Raw genomic sequence first — 18332 nt, forward strand, 5'->3', positions numbered from 1 at the left:
TGTATGCACGGCTTGGAAAAGGCTCAGGTTTCAGGAAGTGTGCAAATATAAGCTGTATGCACGGCTTGCAAAGAGGCTCCGGTCGCTCTCACACACAAGGAACTTACTATGTACATTTTAGATGTACATAGTATTTTTAGATGCAAGTTATAAATCAAAATATCTGTGTGTTCTGCTTGGTTAGCATATTTGTACTTGTTCATGCAGGAGAATTCAAAGCCTTGTTTATTAAAGAAATCTAACAGGAGAAAATTGCCTTCCGCACAGACGGACTGTATAACACTTATGGGTACTATGCCTTGATTGAGGATGCCTCCTATGGCCTCAGGCATTTGAATACTTAGTCCCAGCTGGCAGTGCTGTGGGCGAGGTTTGGGTGGACTAGCCTTGCTGGTAGTAGGTACCACTGGAGGTGTCACACATTTCTAGCTCTCTCTCTCCGATTCATGCTTGTGGCTGAGGTGTGAGATCTCAGCTTCTTGCTGCTGCTTGGTACCGTGCTTCTCCTCCAGGATGGATTTCTATCCCTATGGAACTGTAAGCCCAAACAGTCCCTCCCACAAATGAGATGACCTGCTCGTGGGTATTTAACCACAGCCACAGAATAGTAACTATGAGTTACTATCACGAATAGTCCAGTTCCTTAAAAAAAAAAAAATCTATGTTCTTTAAAATGTTAGGAAGTCTTCTCACCATACAGGTGTACCTTCATTCTAGCTCTCTGGTCACTTTTTAGGGACACTAGCTAGAGCACCTCTTGGCCAGAGGGTTGGAGTCAGGAGCTGCCTACTAGGCTGGCAGGTGGCCTTCCTGGAGGTGGCTACAGCTTCTGCATGCTCCGCGATGGGTGAGCTCTATGAGCTATGGTCCCAAGGAGACTTCACCTGAGGATTGCTTCTTGCAGCTGGTGTGCTTTTCCTGTCATTATTAATATGATAATCCCTGGGCATTACCCCACTCTATTGACCAGATTTTCTGCACATCAACGTAAAGATGAACTTTCATGAATTAATGCTTTTTAGATGAATGAATGATTTTATAGAATTCTTGATTTGATTAAAATAATTTTAGGAAGAAAGTTTTTAGAAATGGACTTAGTGGCTTTGCTAGAAAGATGTAATAAAGTTAGAATCAAGAATAGAATGTGCTCACTCCTCATAGTAGCAAGTAAATGTAGGCAGCCACCTGGACGATAAAATCCAAGATGGCACCGGTTCCCGATACACTGTAGCAACAGACAGTTCCACTGCGCATGCCCCTCCCGTCTGCCGGAGAACCAATCCAGGAGGACTTGGCAACTCAGGCTTGGGTATATAAGGAGCTCTCTCCAGGCAGTCAGGGCCATTCCAGGCCACTCCACAGAAGCAAGCAGACCTGCAGCACCTAGGAAGAAGAAGAAAGAAGAAGAAGCAGCAGCAACATCAAGAGCCAAGAAGAGCTGTGATACTTAAGAACCTAGGAGAGCTGTAATACCTAGGTACCTTAAAGAGCTGTAACACCTAGGTACCTAGGAGAGCTGTAACACAAAAGAAAATTTCCTGAGTAAACCGTCGAGAGAAGAAGTCTCGGTGTTCTGTCATCATTGCTGCTGGTGGGCAGCAGAGGCGCGGAACACAAGTCAAGTCTACAATAATAAGAAATATAATGATGAGCTTTCATAATTACACTAAAAAGAGGAATAGTCTTAGGACAATTTGTGTTCAAGAAAAAATATTTAGGTACATGGATAAAGCTACAGGTGTGCAATCTGATAAGGCAAGGCCATGTGAAACTGTTGCTTAAAATGTATAATGAGCATATAGAACGAAACACTGCTTTGAACTTAATTTCAACATCCTCTTCCTCCTCCTCCTTTTCCTCCTCCTCCTTCTTCTTCTTTTTGATACAGGGTTTCTCTGTGTAGCCTTGGCTGTCTTGGAACTCACTCTGTAGACCAGAACTTAGAAATCCGCCTGCCTCTGCCTCCCAAGTGCTGGGATTAAAGGCGTGTGCCACCACTGCCTGGCCAACATCCTTCTATAACTCCCATTTTATATAACATTTCATCTCTGAGGTAATTTTCTAAGAATTTTTGTCTAAGAAGGTATAAAAAGGCAAAAGAAAACAAATATGGTTGGTGTCTTGGGTGCTCTCCCAAACCATCCATTCATCCATCCATCCATTCAAATGTATATGTCTGTTTGTTATGTATAAAGGTATATGTGTATGTATGTTAGCATACATGAGTACTTTCGGAGCTGATGAAACAGGCTGGGCCTGGCCAGAGTTGTTATGTATGAATATATGCCTATAAGATATAAAAAGCTAAAAGTAATAAATAAAAGGTAGCCATTTCCCACTTCATCCAGTGTGTGCTTTCTGTGTGAGTGACTCCTTCTTTCTGTTCTGGTTTACAAAGAGTTAACCCACCAAGTCAGTCAGGAGCTCCTAGCAGCTAGCAATAAATCCTTTACCCAATCTCCCCACTGTTGGCAACAAGTGTCAACCGGTACAGAGGCCTGCAGCTTCTGGCTTCAGAGTAGCTTAAAGTCAAGCTAGGCATATGTTATTACAGAAAACAATCCTAATACCTTACAAAACCAAGTTTTCTCCCTGCTGACACTCTTCCCTTGGCTACCTTTGAGAGAGAACTGGCGCTCCGGAGCTGGCCTCTGGCAGTTGGCGAGATGGCTAAGAGGGTAAAAGTACTTGCTTCATAGGCCTACTGGCCAGCTCACTGAAAAAGCCAGATGTGGTAGCAAGCATCTGCAATCCCAGAATTCCCACAGGAAGGTGAGAGGCAGAGACAGGTGAATTGGCAGATGACTTGGTCACACCATCTTGTCTACTGGCCCAGCTGTTAGCTTATGTTTTGATGTGGTATTTTGTTATCTATGTATGTTCCTGTGTGCCACTTTTAGGTGTTAAAGTTTAATTCAAATTAGCCTATAGGTAAGCAAACATAAATATAAATTCAGTTCAAATTCCTTCCAAGTCCTAAGACCTAAACAAATCTAAGTTATTTTAAGTTTGTAAGTTAAAAAGAAACAAACAAGTTGTGTGGTGGTGGCACATACCTGTAATCCCAGCATTCTGGAGGCAGAGGCAGGCAGATCTCTGGGAGTTCAAGGACAGTTCTAGGGCTATCTTAACCTCCCCTTCCACTCAAAAATTTCAGGACTGAAAAATAAATTATCTTGTGCTATTAGATACTTAAGTAATGTCAGTGTCTGTTTCAAATACCACTTTCTGGGTTTTCATTACAATACTCTGTGCAAAAGTGAGTAAATGTAATAAAAGGCTGATACAACTGGACAGGGGTCTTGAGTTGCCCTTGGTGTGATATCCAGATTGTATACCAAAGAGTTGAGCAAGACATATTACTAGGCATCAGATTCTCTTCTACAGGTTCATACTCTTGTTGATAAAAGAATTTAAGATTTGTAATGTGCTGGGGACAGCATACCATGACAGGGACAGCCCTCAGCAGGCCAGGATAGAGACATCTCAAAAGCTCCTTGCTAAAAAACGATGGCATCTGGGACCCTGAGAAGCAGGAGACACATCCCTCCTGGACCCGCCATCTGAAATAAGGGACTGCCTGCAGTAGGCCCAGATGGAGACATCTCAGTAGCCCTCAGCAGTCCTTTGTAAAAAAAATAGTTGTTCCCATTTCTCCTAACCTTAGCCCTGGACAACGACTTTATAGATTTCATTTGTGTGTGACTGCTTTTCAGTTGGCCTTGGTGTGCATAATTATTCTATTATATCTGACTTTCCTATTTCTTTCTCTCTCTGTTCTGGTGAATTCTGTGAAAGTAGATGTTCTTTGATGTAATGGTTCTTTTTTTTTAAGTCTTTAAAAATTTTTTATTTATTATATGTAATGAGTACACTGGTATTCCAGACATACCAGAAGAGGGCATCAGATTCTGTTACAGATGGTTGTGAGCCACCATGTGGTTGCTGGGAATTGAACTCAGGACCTCTGGAAGAGCAGTCAGTGCTCTTAACCACTGAGCCATCTCTTCAGCCCTATGTAATGTTTCTTAAACAATTAAAAATTGAGGCATGGGGGCACAGCACAGCACAGTACTAACGGCCAAAGTGCATGCTAGGTCTTTTCATCTCATTGCAATAACTGAACAATGGTAGTTTCAGATTAACATCTGACTAGCAAAGAAAGTTTGGAGAAATTATTAGAAAATGAAATAGAGCCAACATTGGTACCCCAGAAAGGAAAAAGCTATTAAAGTTATGAAATAAGTTTTGCACAACATTTGAGAGTGGTTCCTGGATAAGCAAGTATAGAATACATAAAATTATATATTAGTAGAACTAAGTCAAAACACTGGGACTCTTGGGAGAGTCATTGTGTGCAATGGGTAGAAGCAGAAAGCTAGTGAGCAAAATTGCTGTGTTAAGGGTTAACTTCTGATGCCTGCCTGGCAGCTTTGCCCATGTCATTTATCACTAGAGCTTCACAGGAAAATGCAAGTAGCTGACCTCAGAGCTCTGAATTCTGAAGTATAATAAGTCAAAAGTTAAAGTTTAAATAATGATAAGTTTGCAATTATTATTTTGGCTACAGGCCTTGGAATAGAGGAAGTTTGAAACTTTAGGGAACAATTGTAATTCTTGATCCTTTGTGGGATGTGGTTATTCTTTTCAATTTGATTTGGCAATGATTATATAATATCTTTTTTTTTCTACCTGTTTTTGGAGTATCAATATAAGACTGGGGCAAGAAAAAGGTGAGAGAGCAAGTAGAGAGTGAGTGGAGAGTGAGTGAGGTAAGAGTGAGGTGTGCATGAGGTAAGTGGAGAGTGAGTGTGAGAGTATGAGAAGAGTGTGTGTGAATGAAAAGAGAGTGCATGTGGTGTGTGAAGAGTGTGTGTGTGAATGAAATGGGAATGCACAGAGGCGTGTGGGAGTTCAAAAAAAGAAAAGGGCACAGGAGAAAAGCAGAGTACACAGGAGAATGCAGTGTGTGCAGCCTCAAGCTGTGTGTGTATGTGTGTGTGTGTGTGTGTGTGTGTGTGTGTGAGAGAGAGAGAGAGAGAGAGAGAGAGAGAGAGAGAGAGAGAGTCACTTTAAGCCTTGAAAAATTGCCTGTCTGTTTGTACCCGAAAAGTAGTCTGTGTTTGTTTATTATGCACCTTCCAGATGTCCGGCTTCCAGTTGAGACCTCTGATCCTGTGTTGAGGCTGGATCCTGACAACAATGCAGCTTGACCATTTTATTAGACTTTATCTGGCACTCAAGTTCCTGAGTTGAGCCCACATGAGATGAGTCTCCTTTGCACTCCCTTTTTCCTGTCCTCTATTTACTGACATATTATAGCTCGCCTGCCCTCTGCTTTTCTTTATCCACTGAGCCAGCTCATTGGTTTACCCAAAGATGAGTTAAAAAAAAAAAAAAAAAAAAAAAAAAAAAAAAAAAAAGAGGACCCAAGAGAAGGTTATGGAAAAGATTAGATTGGCTTCAATATAGGAGGAAGTTCCAAGAAAGAAGAAAAAAAAATTCAGTGCTACAATGTAGGGACCTTTTACAGGACATAAGGTAGAATTTGGACAAACACCAAGGGAATTTTATTGAGAGTTGTTAACTCTCTGAGTATCACACTCAGACAGTGGAGAGCACACCTGCTCTATACATGTTTCTCTGGCCCCAACCAAGGAGGCAATCATTCACATTCACTGGCTCCTCATCTGTTGCTCTCTCAGGGGGTATGGGGGAGGGTGAAGCTCTCTCTGTGTCCATTTCTGACTTCTCTTGTCAGCTGTTGACCTTGGCTCATCTGCTGGCTACTAGTCACTAGTTGCTGATTTTAAAGATGTTGGTGGTCTCAGGCCATGGTAAGGTCCACTAGTCATTAATTAAACTATATATCTTTGTTCTTACCTTTATGTGGCAAGCATGAAGTTTTATCAAAGAATTATCATGTACTTAGATGGAGCTAACTCTTATTGAAGTTAATGTAGCTGCAGCTTTGGTTGGCTACTTCATATCCAACTCCTTGTGTACAGGGGTCTGGAGGAGCCTCTTTCCAGGACAGCTGGAGCCATTTTTATTTATTTATTTATTTTTGCCATAATTAAGTCTGTTACAACTGGCAGTATTAGGAAGAATCACTGTGAAAAGGTAATAGTGCCTTGCTTAGGTTCCTGGGATGGAGTTGGGAGTTCACACGTGGTGAGACCCTGCCTCAAAACAACAAAACAAAACAATGCCCTCCACCCCACCCCCCATGTAAAAATCCCAAAAAGTTCAACTAAGAAAACTGGATGAGTCTGGAAGGCCTTAGACCAGACTCGGGAGGGAGGAAGGGTACTGCCAACAAGGACGAGGAAGGCAGGCAGCACCCACCTGGGGAACTCTGCTTTGCACTTTTCCACTCAGTTTGTGCTTAACACTGGGTTCATAACTGGACAATTCTTTCCATATGAGTTTAAGTTCTGTGGCTTCTCATAACCAAATATGATGTTTTTTCTTAAGAACAACAGAATAGACAGTATTTTCATTATTTGTGCAACACAGAGCAATCATTTCGCTTTTCTTAAATAGTCTAGAAACTTTGCGGCTAGGGGCCAGTAAGATGGCTCGGTAGGTAAAGGCACTTGTTGTCAAGCCTAACAACCTTAATTCAATTACTGAGACTTATATGGTGGAAGGAGAGCAAGTCCTATGAGTCTTCGGATCTCCAACTGCACTGTGGCATGAATACCCTCCCCCAACTCCCAGTGGGGGAAAACCCCACGGGATTTCAAATAGATAAGGTGGGGGTAGGGCCTTACATTGAAACAAGAATACAATTGAACTCTTTGTTTTGTTTTGGAGACAGGGTTTCTCTGTGTAGCCCTGGCCATCTTGGGCCAGGCTGGCTTCGAACTCAAGAGATTCATCCGCCTCTGATTTTCTGGCACTGAGATTTCTCGTGTTCCACCCAGAACCCATAGAACAGAATGACTTCTATGCAAAGAGATCAAAACAAAATCTACCCAAGTAGCAGGCACAACTACAAATTCATTAAAGGGCCCTCTTCTGCACCCAGAAATTTTCTCAGGAAACAAAACAAAACAAATCCAGCAGCATAGCCGTGTTTTAAATTCACCTTCTGTACGTAGGGTGGCTCCTGGATGGGTCAAGTGGGATAAACATTTTGAATGAACGAAAGAGGAACTAAAGAGACACACACTCAGTGGTACCTATAATTATTTTCAACATAAAAACACGAATAATATATATGGAAAAGAACTTAATGTTAACCACTAAGCGGGGGTGGGGGTGGGGGGGGGGAGGAAGGGAGAAGGAAACTAATGACAAAGGCAGAGAAAAGAACCACGACTTCAGAGGTCATTGCCCTAATACAACATTGCTGTAAAGTTTTCTCCCAGCCAGCTGCTATCTGCAAATATCACGGGGCAATATCATGCAAGCCCTGAACATGGAGCCCGAGAGAGATTGAAACTCTTTATGTAGCTGAGGGTGACCTGTTCTGCTTTCACCTCCCTGGTGCTGGGTATTTTTGAGTCAAGAAACTCGGTGTTGGCCGGTTCCCCACCAAAGACTCAAATGACAAGGAGTGCGCGCCCACTACCACCAAGGAAAACGCTACGCCTAGAGCCTCTAACTCCCGGCCACACCCATACCGAGTCCCACAGTTCGCCCGGCTTTACCGAAACCTCGCCACTTGCTAGGCAACCAAATCTCCGCGGCAACCGGAACAGGAAGATGCGAGACTGCCCGGAATCGCGGAGGGCGGGCACACGCAGCCTCTCTGGGCTCCGAGGAGACAGGGATACACAGCGTCCCTGTCGCCATGAAAACAGGCCACACCCCGGCGGCCCCGGCCCGTGCCTGCCCAGTGCGCAGACGCGCGCGCCGTTCCGCGCATGAGCAGTGAGGCTTGGAGCCCGCCAGCCCGTGTCTCCGGCGCCAGCTACGCCGCTGTGGCTGTCACTATGGCCCATTACAAAGTGAGGGGGGCGCGGCGTGGCTCGGGGCGTGCGGGCGGCGCCGGGTGGGAGTTGGGGCGCGTGCAGGGCTTGGGGCCGGCGGCGGGGCGCGCCGTCTTCCTGCTCTGGCCCCGGGCTCCGGTCCCTGACCCGCCGTGTCTCCTCAGGCCGCCGACTCGAAGCGCGAGCAGTTCCGGAGGTACTTGGAGAAGTCGGGGGTGCTGGACACGCTGACGAAAGGTGAGCCGAGGCGGGCGGCTGCAGCCCACGTCCGCGCGCTCTTGGCCAGGTGGGGCCCGCCCGGGGACCAGCGAGGCCTTGGGGTCCCGTGGGTCGGGCGCACGCCGGCCGCGGGACTTTGCCTCGCCCCTGTGGTCGCTCTCTGCCCAGGACTGAAACTCTTGCAGCTGTTGCAAAGTCTCTCCAACTTCCGTTGCTTTCCCGCGAGCAGCCGCAGTGGACACGTTAGCAGAAGACCTTGAGATCCCAATTGCTCCCGCCGCATAGTGTGCAGGATTTTACAAATTTTTCTTTTGGACAGAGGCAACTAAAAAAATTACTGGATTTGAAAGTGGGTTAGTAAGTGGCTCTAGTCCCCGAAGCTGGAGATTCGTGGACAGTTTGGGCTGTGGCTTTTCAGTTCTTTCAGCCTGTAGTAATTCCTACTTTGTGTAGATATAATTAAAGTGGAATTACAATTTGAACAGTTCTTCAGAGCACATAAAAATGGCTATATTCTTTACTTTAAAATAATGGAAGCGTACTGTTAAAGTGTATCCCTTCCTTTCTGGGTGTAAGGTTAGTGTGTGTGTGGTGATTGAACCCAAGGATTCCCGAAGAGAGAATACAGTTAAACTGGCCTTAACAGTATATTGGATGCCTGCTACATGTTAGGTATGAACTCAACATTGCTTGGTGTTTTCGAGGGAATAGAATGGAATGGTTAGCAGGGATTGGAAACTTGGTCCTTTTTAGAATAGGAAGTGTCTGGGAAATAATTTGTATCTGCTTTTTCGGGGAAAAAAAGCTAGGGGAAATTTTGGGAGCACTTAGAAGAAAGCAGGGCTTTTAATTCTCTTACATGGATGAACTGACAAGTTAGAATTACAACTAATTTCCTTATGTCATTGCAAGTCAATGCGAGCAAAATATAAGGAACTACTCTGTGAGGCCACTGTACTTTGTGGCATCGGAAGTGTCACAGATGGCTTGGAATTCTGGTAAAAAAAAAAAAAAAACCCTCATTTTTCTTTCATGTAATGATCTTATTCTAGCCTTGTGTTCTGGGCACCAAGGATATAGCCATAGAACTGTCCCTGCTTTTGGGAGCTTGTAGCTTAGTTAGGCGCACACACTAAAACACAGTGCCAGCTAGTGGTAAAGTATAACTTAAACCATACCAAGGATAAAGATGGGGACATTTTACATGCAGTGGCAGAGGGAGGACCTTGAACAGAATCTAAAGTATGGATAAGTATCCTTAATCTGAAAATTTAAAATCTAAATTGCTTTGTAACTTACTGAGTATTGATGTGGAAAATTCCATACTTGACTGCATAAATTATGTCAGTCAAAATTCAGGAGCCTAGGAATATGTACTTGTTCAAGATCATGTTCATATTATGTGAATAAGGTCCATATGGAATGTAAATGAATTTCCTGTTGTATCTCATCCCCAAAATATCTCATTATGTATATGAGTAGGCATTCCAACCTCTGGATATAAACACTGATATACTTTTGGTCCCAAATAATCTGTGGATAGGATAGGAGGAATGAAATGGATGCAGGAGGTTGACAGGCAAGAGCAGTGAAAAGCAGATGGAGTACAATTGGAGATAACTGAATGCAGAGCCAATGTGCAGCCTTCAGGCTGGGTAAAAGAATAGAAACCAATTTTAAAGGGTCAAACATAGATGCTTTATACAAGTTTGTATTTTTTCTATCAGCAACATTTCAGAGAGGATTTAAGGTTTGTTTTGTTTTGTTTTGTTTTAACATGAAAACATTGTAAGAAACCAGGCAGTGGTGACATGTTTTCAGGGCTCTGGTGAAGGAAGGCAGATCTGCATTCATTGCTTGCCTAGAGCACATGTATCAAGAACTGTCTCAAAAAATGTTAACTACAGCTAAGCTGGAGAGATGGCTTAGAGGTTAAGACTACTTGATATACAACTGTAGGGACTAGAGTTCAGATAGCGGCACTCATATAATAAGCCAGACAGGGTCTTTGTGTGTGTAAGCCCGGGGCTGGGGTTGGGGAGACTCACAAGGATAATCAGGCTTGCTGGCTGCTAGCCTAGCTAAAAGGATGGTGGCTGGAGGCTGAGGGAGACCTTGCCTCAAAGGTTTGAGGCATATGCAGAAGACATAGACATTTTGTTTCATTTCTAATTGCCCTTGACAAGCTGAAGTAGGAGGACCCCTTGAGTCTGAGATCAGCCTTGGCTAAAGAGTAAAACTACATCTAAAAAACAAAAAACCAAACTTAGCCAACCAGCCAACTAACAACAACAACAACAACAACAAAACAACCAAAAAACAAAAAATAAAACCTTCAGGACAAAAACATCCATGAAGAAGGTGAATGGATAGAGTACATCTTAGTTGTTTTGAGCAGGGTACAAACTTTAAAGTACCTGGCTTTAAATACCTAGTTGCTACGGGCCAGCAAGAAGGTTCAGCAGGTGAAGATGCTTGCTGCCAAGCTAAATGGGCCCGAGTTTGATTCCCGAAATTCACATGATAGGAAGGTCTAGGTTCCTGAAATGTGTCTTCTGATGCACCCCCCCATATGTAACTAGTAACAGTAAATTTAGCTTCTAAAGCAAAAGGGAATATGATCTGGCTGAATTCTCTTCAGAGAAAAAGCACAATCATCCCATAGAAAAGAACAAGAAACGTAACACTTGGTAGCCCTAACCTTGCAGGCACCACAGGCAGGAATTTGGAAGCTGAAGGGAGTGGGGATGCAATGATTGAAGGAAAATGCAGGAGCACTAATAGTCACACTCTATGAAAGTTTGATCCTAGCTGGCCTAGTGGGCATGTGTTTAATCCCAGCACCTGGGAAGCAGTACTCACAGAGGCAGGCAATTTCTATGAGTTCAAGGCCACCCTAGTTTACATAGTTTCTGGACAGCTAGGGCTGCACAGAGAGATGCCATGTCTAAAAGTAAGTAAATAAAGACTTTAAGACTCAGTACAGATCAATGGAAGTAAACGGAAGAAACACTTTTAAATGTATAATTTTTTTTTAAGCAAAAAAGTACTAAGTAGGGATTTAAGATAATGTGACATACTAAGAGATGATGGTCAGATAGTTGTGATATAAATGTGCAGATTTCTCAAAAAATTGTGTATTTTGGTGTAAAAGTACCTGCTCACTTGATGTTTTTCATATTGTCTGTACTTTAAATTATTAAAACTCAAAAACCCAAGACAGGTAAATTGGTTTATAATAGGATTTCTTAATTTGGACTCTCAAGGTATACACACTAAAGTTACATATTTTGTTTTTGTCAGATTTTTATAACACCTTGAATGGGGGGACTGAGACAGGAGTATTGCTATGAATTTGAGGCCAGCCCGGAGTACAATAGTGAATTCTAAGCCAGCTTGGGTTACCTGTCTCAACTGTACACTGGCTTAAGCATACACAGCCTCAGATTTTTCAAAGAGTCCTTAGTGCTAGTGTTGAGAGCTTGACACCTGCATATTGAATCCTAGGACTTGTACAGTAGATGAGTGAGACAGTGTTGACAGGAAGTGCTAGCACGTTTTTAAATGTCTGTCTGAGCATGCTGACTGTGGTAATGTTTTTGGTTGGTGCCTAGCCTGTCATACATGAAGCTTAATTCCTGAACGCTCCCAATGGATGCTGTTAATTACTTAAAGTTTCTTAAATTTCTTTAACTAGATTACATTAGACTTTTTGATTTTGAGACAGAGCTCCTCGTAGTTCAGTTCTCCAGCTAACTGCTTTTCCCAGGAATGATCGTGAATTCCTTATTCCCCTGCCTCACTTCCTTGGTACTGAGAGAACAGGTGTGGGATACCACACCCAGCTTTCTTATGTGCCATTTTCCATGTCCCACTTAAGTCAGTCCTGTATACAGCATTTAGGAATGATCCTGCTACCTCCTTGCTTTCAAACTGTTGAAATATGTTTGTAGTCCTTAGGATCAATATTCAACTAAGCTTTTCTCAGTCTGGCCCTAGACTACCTTTCCATTCATTACCCACAACATGCTTGACTCGTTAGTTCACTTGTATGTGCTTTGAGCTTTCCAATTTTTATCTGAAACACAGCTAAGTCTCAGGTCTGCCTCTGATGCTAAGTATTCCTCCAGTCTTATTCTGAAACTCACTAACCACTATTACAGTTCACTGTCCTGTAGTTCCTTATCTTTTACAATGGACTGTAAGTTTGTTGCTAGCAAGGACACTGTCTAAGTTGTTCACCACCGTATGGACAGTCTTAGCAATCTGCTCACCACATAACAGGCAGGCATATTTACTGAGTTTCAGAATATCTCAGCCACCTATGCTGGAGACTTCATTGCTTCTCTTTCTCTTTGGTTTGCAGTGTTGGTAGCCTTATATGAAGAACCAGAGAAGCCCACCAGTGCTCTGGAGTATCCTTTTCATCTCTGAAGTAAAAAAATCACATTCTTGACATTTTTATTTATTCACATATATAATAAGCTTTAAATGCTTTTTGTTTATTGAAAAAGTTCTTTTGAATCTTTATATGACCTTGGATAACTACTGGTGGTGTGGTGGGTGACTGTCCCCCTGGCCTCGTTTTGCTCTGAGTACATTCTTAACACTGGTGTTAGTTTTTTAAAGCATCACTTAGGAGCTGCTACCCCGGAAAACCCAGAAATAGAGCTGCTTCGCCTAGAATTGGCAGAAATGAAAGAGAAATATGAAGCTACTGTAGAAGAAAATAAAAAACTGAAAGCAAAGGTAAATTTAAAAAAGAAATTCAAATTAAAAAACAATCTTGTCTCTAATGATTATCTGACCAAATCCTTACTGCAGGCCAGAGATGTGTATAGCTCAGTGGTAGAGCATCTGTCTGGCATGTGCAAAGGTCCTGGGTTCCATCTGCAGCATGATAAAACCAGAGTAAACAATTAAACCCAAAACTTAACCAATGGGCAGCAGGGAGGGCCAATATCAGTTTCAATCAAATCCATGGCAAACTTAAGCCTTATCTAGAAGTCTCAAGACTAACAAATATAAGATAGGCAAAGTAAATCACAAAAAGGGAGTTGAGAACCTGCATCAATACAAAGGTGGGGAGATTGGTTAAAACTGCTTAAAGTAAATGGATAATTTTAAAGTTCTTAAGCAGTTTAGTTCAGTTTAGGCCACTGCTTTGTTAAGATACAGTCTACACTATCTGAAGCATTCTAGCTCCAGGTTCTCAAAAGGACAGAAGTAAGCTGCACTCAATCTTATCTAGAGCCTTTGCTCAAATTCCCATAAACTTGAGCATCAACTCAAGTCTTTGAGGTTTGCCACATTCTGAACTACATGTGTATTTCCGGGTCTGATACTAACTGAAAGAAATCAAGTCGTCCGAAGCCTAGTGTTCTTGCAGGAACCACACATTCTTATAAAAGGAGATGCAATGTCTCCAATTCTAAAGATGCTGAGATACGTACTTGTAGTTGCTATGTAGACCAGGATAGCTTCAAAGGCAGAGGCCAACCTTGCCTCTGCCTCCCTGGTGTTGACTGAAAGGCTTCCAGTACTCTTAAAGTCAGACATTGTTACTTTTCATTGGCTGACCATACTAATAGAGTCATGTAACATTTGAATAGTTCAGTCATGAATTGAGGCTAAATTTAGTTCCCCAGCATTGCTAAAGATTTATACAAAAAAAAGCTTTGTTAGGTTTAACTGTACTCAATCTTATTTAAGTGAATGGTTTAAGAAGGCTAAGTTCAGAAATTGATTACTGACTCAACTAAGTTGAAAATATTATCTAATTTCATTGTGTTACTAAGTTTTTTACCCAACTTAAATAAAATTCATCTAAATCCTCTGTCTTTGCCCCATAGCTTGTTCAGTATGAACCACCTCAGGAGGAGAAGCGTGCTGAATAGGATTCTTCTCAGTTGAAAAGACACTGAAAACTGGTTTTGTATCACTTGAATAGCTTGTATAGTATATGATCTTTCCTGAAAAGATGCTATAAACTTTTAATATGTTAAATTCACTCATCACACTTTAATGTTATAAACACATATACATAGAATCACCAATAAAAACTCAATATAACTTTCTTCGGGTCTTAAAGCAGGAGAATCCAAAGTAGATCTTGAAGAAAAGCTAAAGAGCCACATAACTTTTCACTTTAAAAGACATTTTATTTATTATCCAATTAGGAATGATGGTACTGGTTGTATTTTAGCTAAGAGGCTTAGCATGGAGCTATTCCTTGGTCCAGGACTTGAGCATAGTAGGTGCACTCATTCTTGATAGCTTATATTTCCTGTGGACAGCTGGACATATCTGTGATGTACAATGCTTTTGCGTGGATTCCCATGCCTCTTCTGCTTTTTTATAGACATACAGAACAAATAACTCTTCTTTGCCACCACTTTGCCTTAGATAACTGTGTGTGCCAGTATGAACTCTGACACCGCGTTTTCTTTCTATGCAATCATGCCCATCTGACAATGCTGCCTAGCTGTGTGTGCTTTAGTGTGTTCGGGTTGCACATTAGTCTATGCCACTTTCAGTTTGTGTAGTGCTGTAGCTACCTTGTTTGTAATTTACATAGCTTCCAATAGGACTACACTCTTACCCTGCCTTCCTACCTTCCTTCCTTCCTTCCTTTGTTGAGCACAGACGAGAGATAAAGTTCTGGGATAAAATTCAGGGTTCATACACTAAACTGGGATGGGAAAGGAGATGAACCATTATGTCACAGATCATTATAGTATGTAATTATACAGTGATTTCTTTCCCCTCAAACATTTTTTGAGCTTTGAATTCATTTTATCTTTATTATCCCTGTGAAGTATGTAGGGCAAGTAAAGGGAAGGTTGGGTGTTGAATTTTTAGGCCAAAGACTGACATACAGATTTGTTGCTAGCTGTAGAAACCTGGGCAGGTCAGTTAATGGTTTGGAGATTCACTATCCTCATCTGTACCATGAAAACATTTGCTGCCTACCTCACAGGGTTGTTGTGAGGTCAAATGAGAGAATGTATATGAAAGATTTGTAAATGGTAAAGTACTTGTTTTGTTAATCCTTTTCTTTCTTTTTGGTAGGGGACAGTCTCATATACCAAGGGCTGGCCTTTAATTCTTGTCTTCAACTCCCAAATGCTGGGATTATAGGCATTCCCCACTATATCCTGCCCTTTCCCTTTTCTCTGGAAAGAATCACAGTCAGATGTGTTGTTGATAACTTGCTTTCTTCACTGACAGGCACATAAGCCCTTATATATCACACCTTTTATCCTTATTGTTGGGCAGCTTGTCTTTAAATTTTGATAATAGCACACATCTAATCAAAGCTGGTTTAACCAGTCAAGGTACTGGCAACTGCTGGAACCTCTGACCAAGCCATTCACAAGGGCACTGTAATCAGTCATGTTGGCAGGGCTGTGGCAATGGTCTGCATTTCTTCTAGTCACAAGTTTGTTTCTGGACTGTGGCCAGATACTACTGAAAGAACATTCAGCTGGGGCAGATTCTCTTTGTTTACCAATTTGGGTGCCTTCTGGATGGATATTACTGGGCTAAGTGCTGGTGTGGTAAAGACCAATTAATTCTGAGACACATGCAAACAACTACAAGGTGGGTAGGATATACTAAGAATTGTAGGAATAATGAAACAGGGCTCCATGAGAATTTGGTAGAGAGGGAACTTAGCTTCTTCAGGTAGTTTGTATAGCCACCATTTTGTTGATACTGCCAGTTACATTTTGTTTTCTGGCTACTAGTCTTTTTTCCCTCTACTCTTGTGGTCTATTATTCATTCATTCATCTCACTCATATATATATGAAGCTGTGATTGGCCTGGAACTATGTAGCTGACGATAGCCTCACTCATTCATCTGCTTCCCAGGTGCTGGGATTAAAGGTGTGTACTATCATGCTTGGTGTAATGTTATATTTATGCCAGGTCTGTGACTGTCTCTTGAACCACTCTGTTGCAGTTGCAGCATGTGGGCTAGATTACCACTTGTAGATGGAACTCACTTTGACCAGCCATTGATATTGAAAAATTCAAGGTCTTGGACTGGAAAGATCGCTCAGTGGTTAAGTGCACTGGCTGCTCTTCCAGAGATCCTGAGTTCAATTCCCAGCATCCACATGGTGGCTCACAACCGCCTATTTTGGTTGTGCCCTCTTCTGACATGCAGATATACACAAAGATAGAGCACTCATACATTTAAAAAAAATCAATAATAAAAATAAACAACCTATCTTAGAAAGAAGATTTTGAAGTCATTGTACCTGGTTAGCCACCAAATTCAGTTCCTCTCTAGGAACCATTGAACCCCCTTCCAACATCTCTTTCTATCAAGAACTTGAATGAAGACCGTATACAAGATGATGCTAAATGGAATAGGAAATATAAGCCATCAGTTCAGTTCCTTCTACACTTCAGCTGCTTCATCTATAAAATAAAAATTAGGGGCTATAGACATGGTTCATCGGTAGATGTGCTTAGGGGCAGGCCTGAAGAACTCAGTTCAATCCCTGAATCCCACAGGTGGCAGGAGAATCATCTCCTGAGAATTGTCCCCCACACATGCATAACTGCATGCACACAATAAATATTAAAAAGTTCTGACCAGAAATGATGGTACATGCCCATAATCCTACCACTTGAAGGCAAGAGGTCAGGAATTTTAGAGTTATCTCTGACTACACAGTAAGTTAGAGGCCAGCCTTGGCTATGTAAGACTGTCTCTAACCACCGCGTAATAGGTATGTGTGTATTTGTGTATGTATGTGTCTTCATATCTTGCCTACCTTGTAAGGCTAATGTCAGGATCAGATTAAAAACATTGGATATAAAAATGCCTTGCACACTGCACAGGACTACTTGCAGATCAGTCAGTAGTACTGGCACATCTGTAAGTACCATAGAATTGGAAAGGTTGTAGACTACTTTGGAACAGGTTTGAACATGAAAACCTATACTGCTGGGCACAAACAAGTATCAAGTCCTATAGTCATTAAAGTATATAGTTACACAAAGTGAGTAGGGTTTCCTGATAAAATACTAGTTCTGGTAATCTCTAATGTGAACCATTTATACTCCAAGAAGGCTTAAAAACCCATTTTGGAGAACAGAAATATTGTCCAGGTGCTAACTAAAAAAGTCTTTCTAAAAGTCCTATTGTTACTCTGTAGGTACCAGGCATCTGAGGGATGCTGACAAGCATGAATGCATTTTAAGGAAGAATGATCAATAGGGAGAAGGGATGTGAAAGCATGGGTGAGTTGTTCAGTGTGGTTGTCACCAGCTACAAAATTCAGTTCCTCAATCACACCACCAGCACTTGTAGCATTCAGTGCACATGTGGCCAGCAGGTAGTCTCCTGAACATTATAAACACAAAGTCTCCTAGAACAGTACTGTAGAAGCAATGATCGAAGCAACTGAAGATAACAGGGAACAGAGAAGACTTTGGGGCCTGGAAGTCACAGTTCTATCAGGTCGAGAAGACTTGTGTGTAATAAAGACTGCATTTGGATAGTAGAAGGACTGTTTCGAAGAAGTGACTGCTATTTTGTTCCACTTTAGGCTTTGAGGAGTTTGCTTGTTGGCCTAAAACTTTATTTTGAAACTGACTTGGATAGTATAACAGGGTCTTGCTTTCCCTTTTTTGGTGCTCTGATAACAGGCGAGTGCTACCAGGCCTGGAGTTAGGTAGTGCTGCAGATGGAGCCTAGGGTTTCATGAAAACTAGGCAAGCATTCTGCCAACTGAGCTGTATCTATAACCCCTTGAATAAGAAACTTTATAAAAATTATTTATTTTTATTTTATGTGTATGAGTGTTTTGCCTGCATGTATTTATGAGTACCACCTGTGTGCCTGGCATCCTTAGAGGCCAGAAGAGGGCACTGGATCCCCTGACACTTGATAGTTGTGAGCCATCATATGGGTGCTGGGACTGAATGTGGGTCCTCTGCAAGAGCACCAAGTGCGTTTAACCACTGAGCCATCTCTCGAGCACAGAATAAAAGTTTATACAGAACAGAGCTTTGAAGATGGCTCAGTGAGTAAGTACTTGTTAAATAAGTGTTAGGTCTTAAGTTTGAATCCCCCAAGCTCACATAAAGTTGAACATGTTTATGTCAGTAATCCCAGTGCTCCCACTGTAAGATGGGAGGTGGACAAAAAAAAAAAA

The 18332-nt window shown here is 42.0% G+C and overlaps 1 protein-coding gene across 1 annotated transcript; it reads left to right on the forward strand.

Moving 5' to 3' along the window:
* The first annotated feature begins 7704 nt into the window (after positions 1-7704).
* Positions 7705-15192, forward strand: Mycbp (MYC binding protein). The gene is made up of 5 exons (XM_031378590.1): positions 7705-7958; positions 8105-8177; positions 12526-12574; positions 12779-12908; positions 14012-15192. Exons 1-5 carry the CDS (start codon positions 7875-7877, stop codon positions 14054-14056), a joined length of 381 nt encoding a protein of 126 aa, XP_031234450.1. The 5' UTR covers positions 7705-7874; the 3' UTR covers positions 14057-15192.
* Positions 15193-18332: the final 3140 nt, after the last annotated feature.

This window comes from Mastomys coucha, unplaced genomic scaffold, assembly GCF_008632895.1.
Source record: "Mastomys coucha isolate ucsf_1 unplaced genomic scaffold, UCSF_Mcou_1 pScaffold18, whole genome shotgun sequence".
Taxonomy (NCBI): domain Eukaryota; kingdom Metazoa; phylum Chordata; class Mammalia; order Rodentia; family Muridae; genus Mastomys; species Mastomys coucha.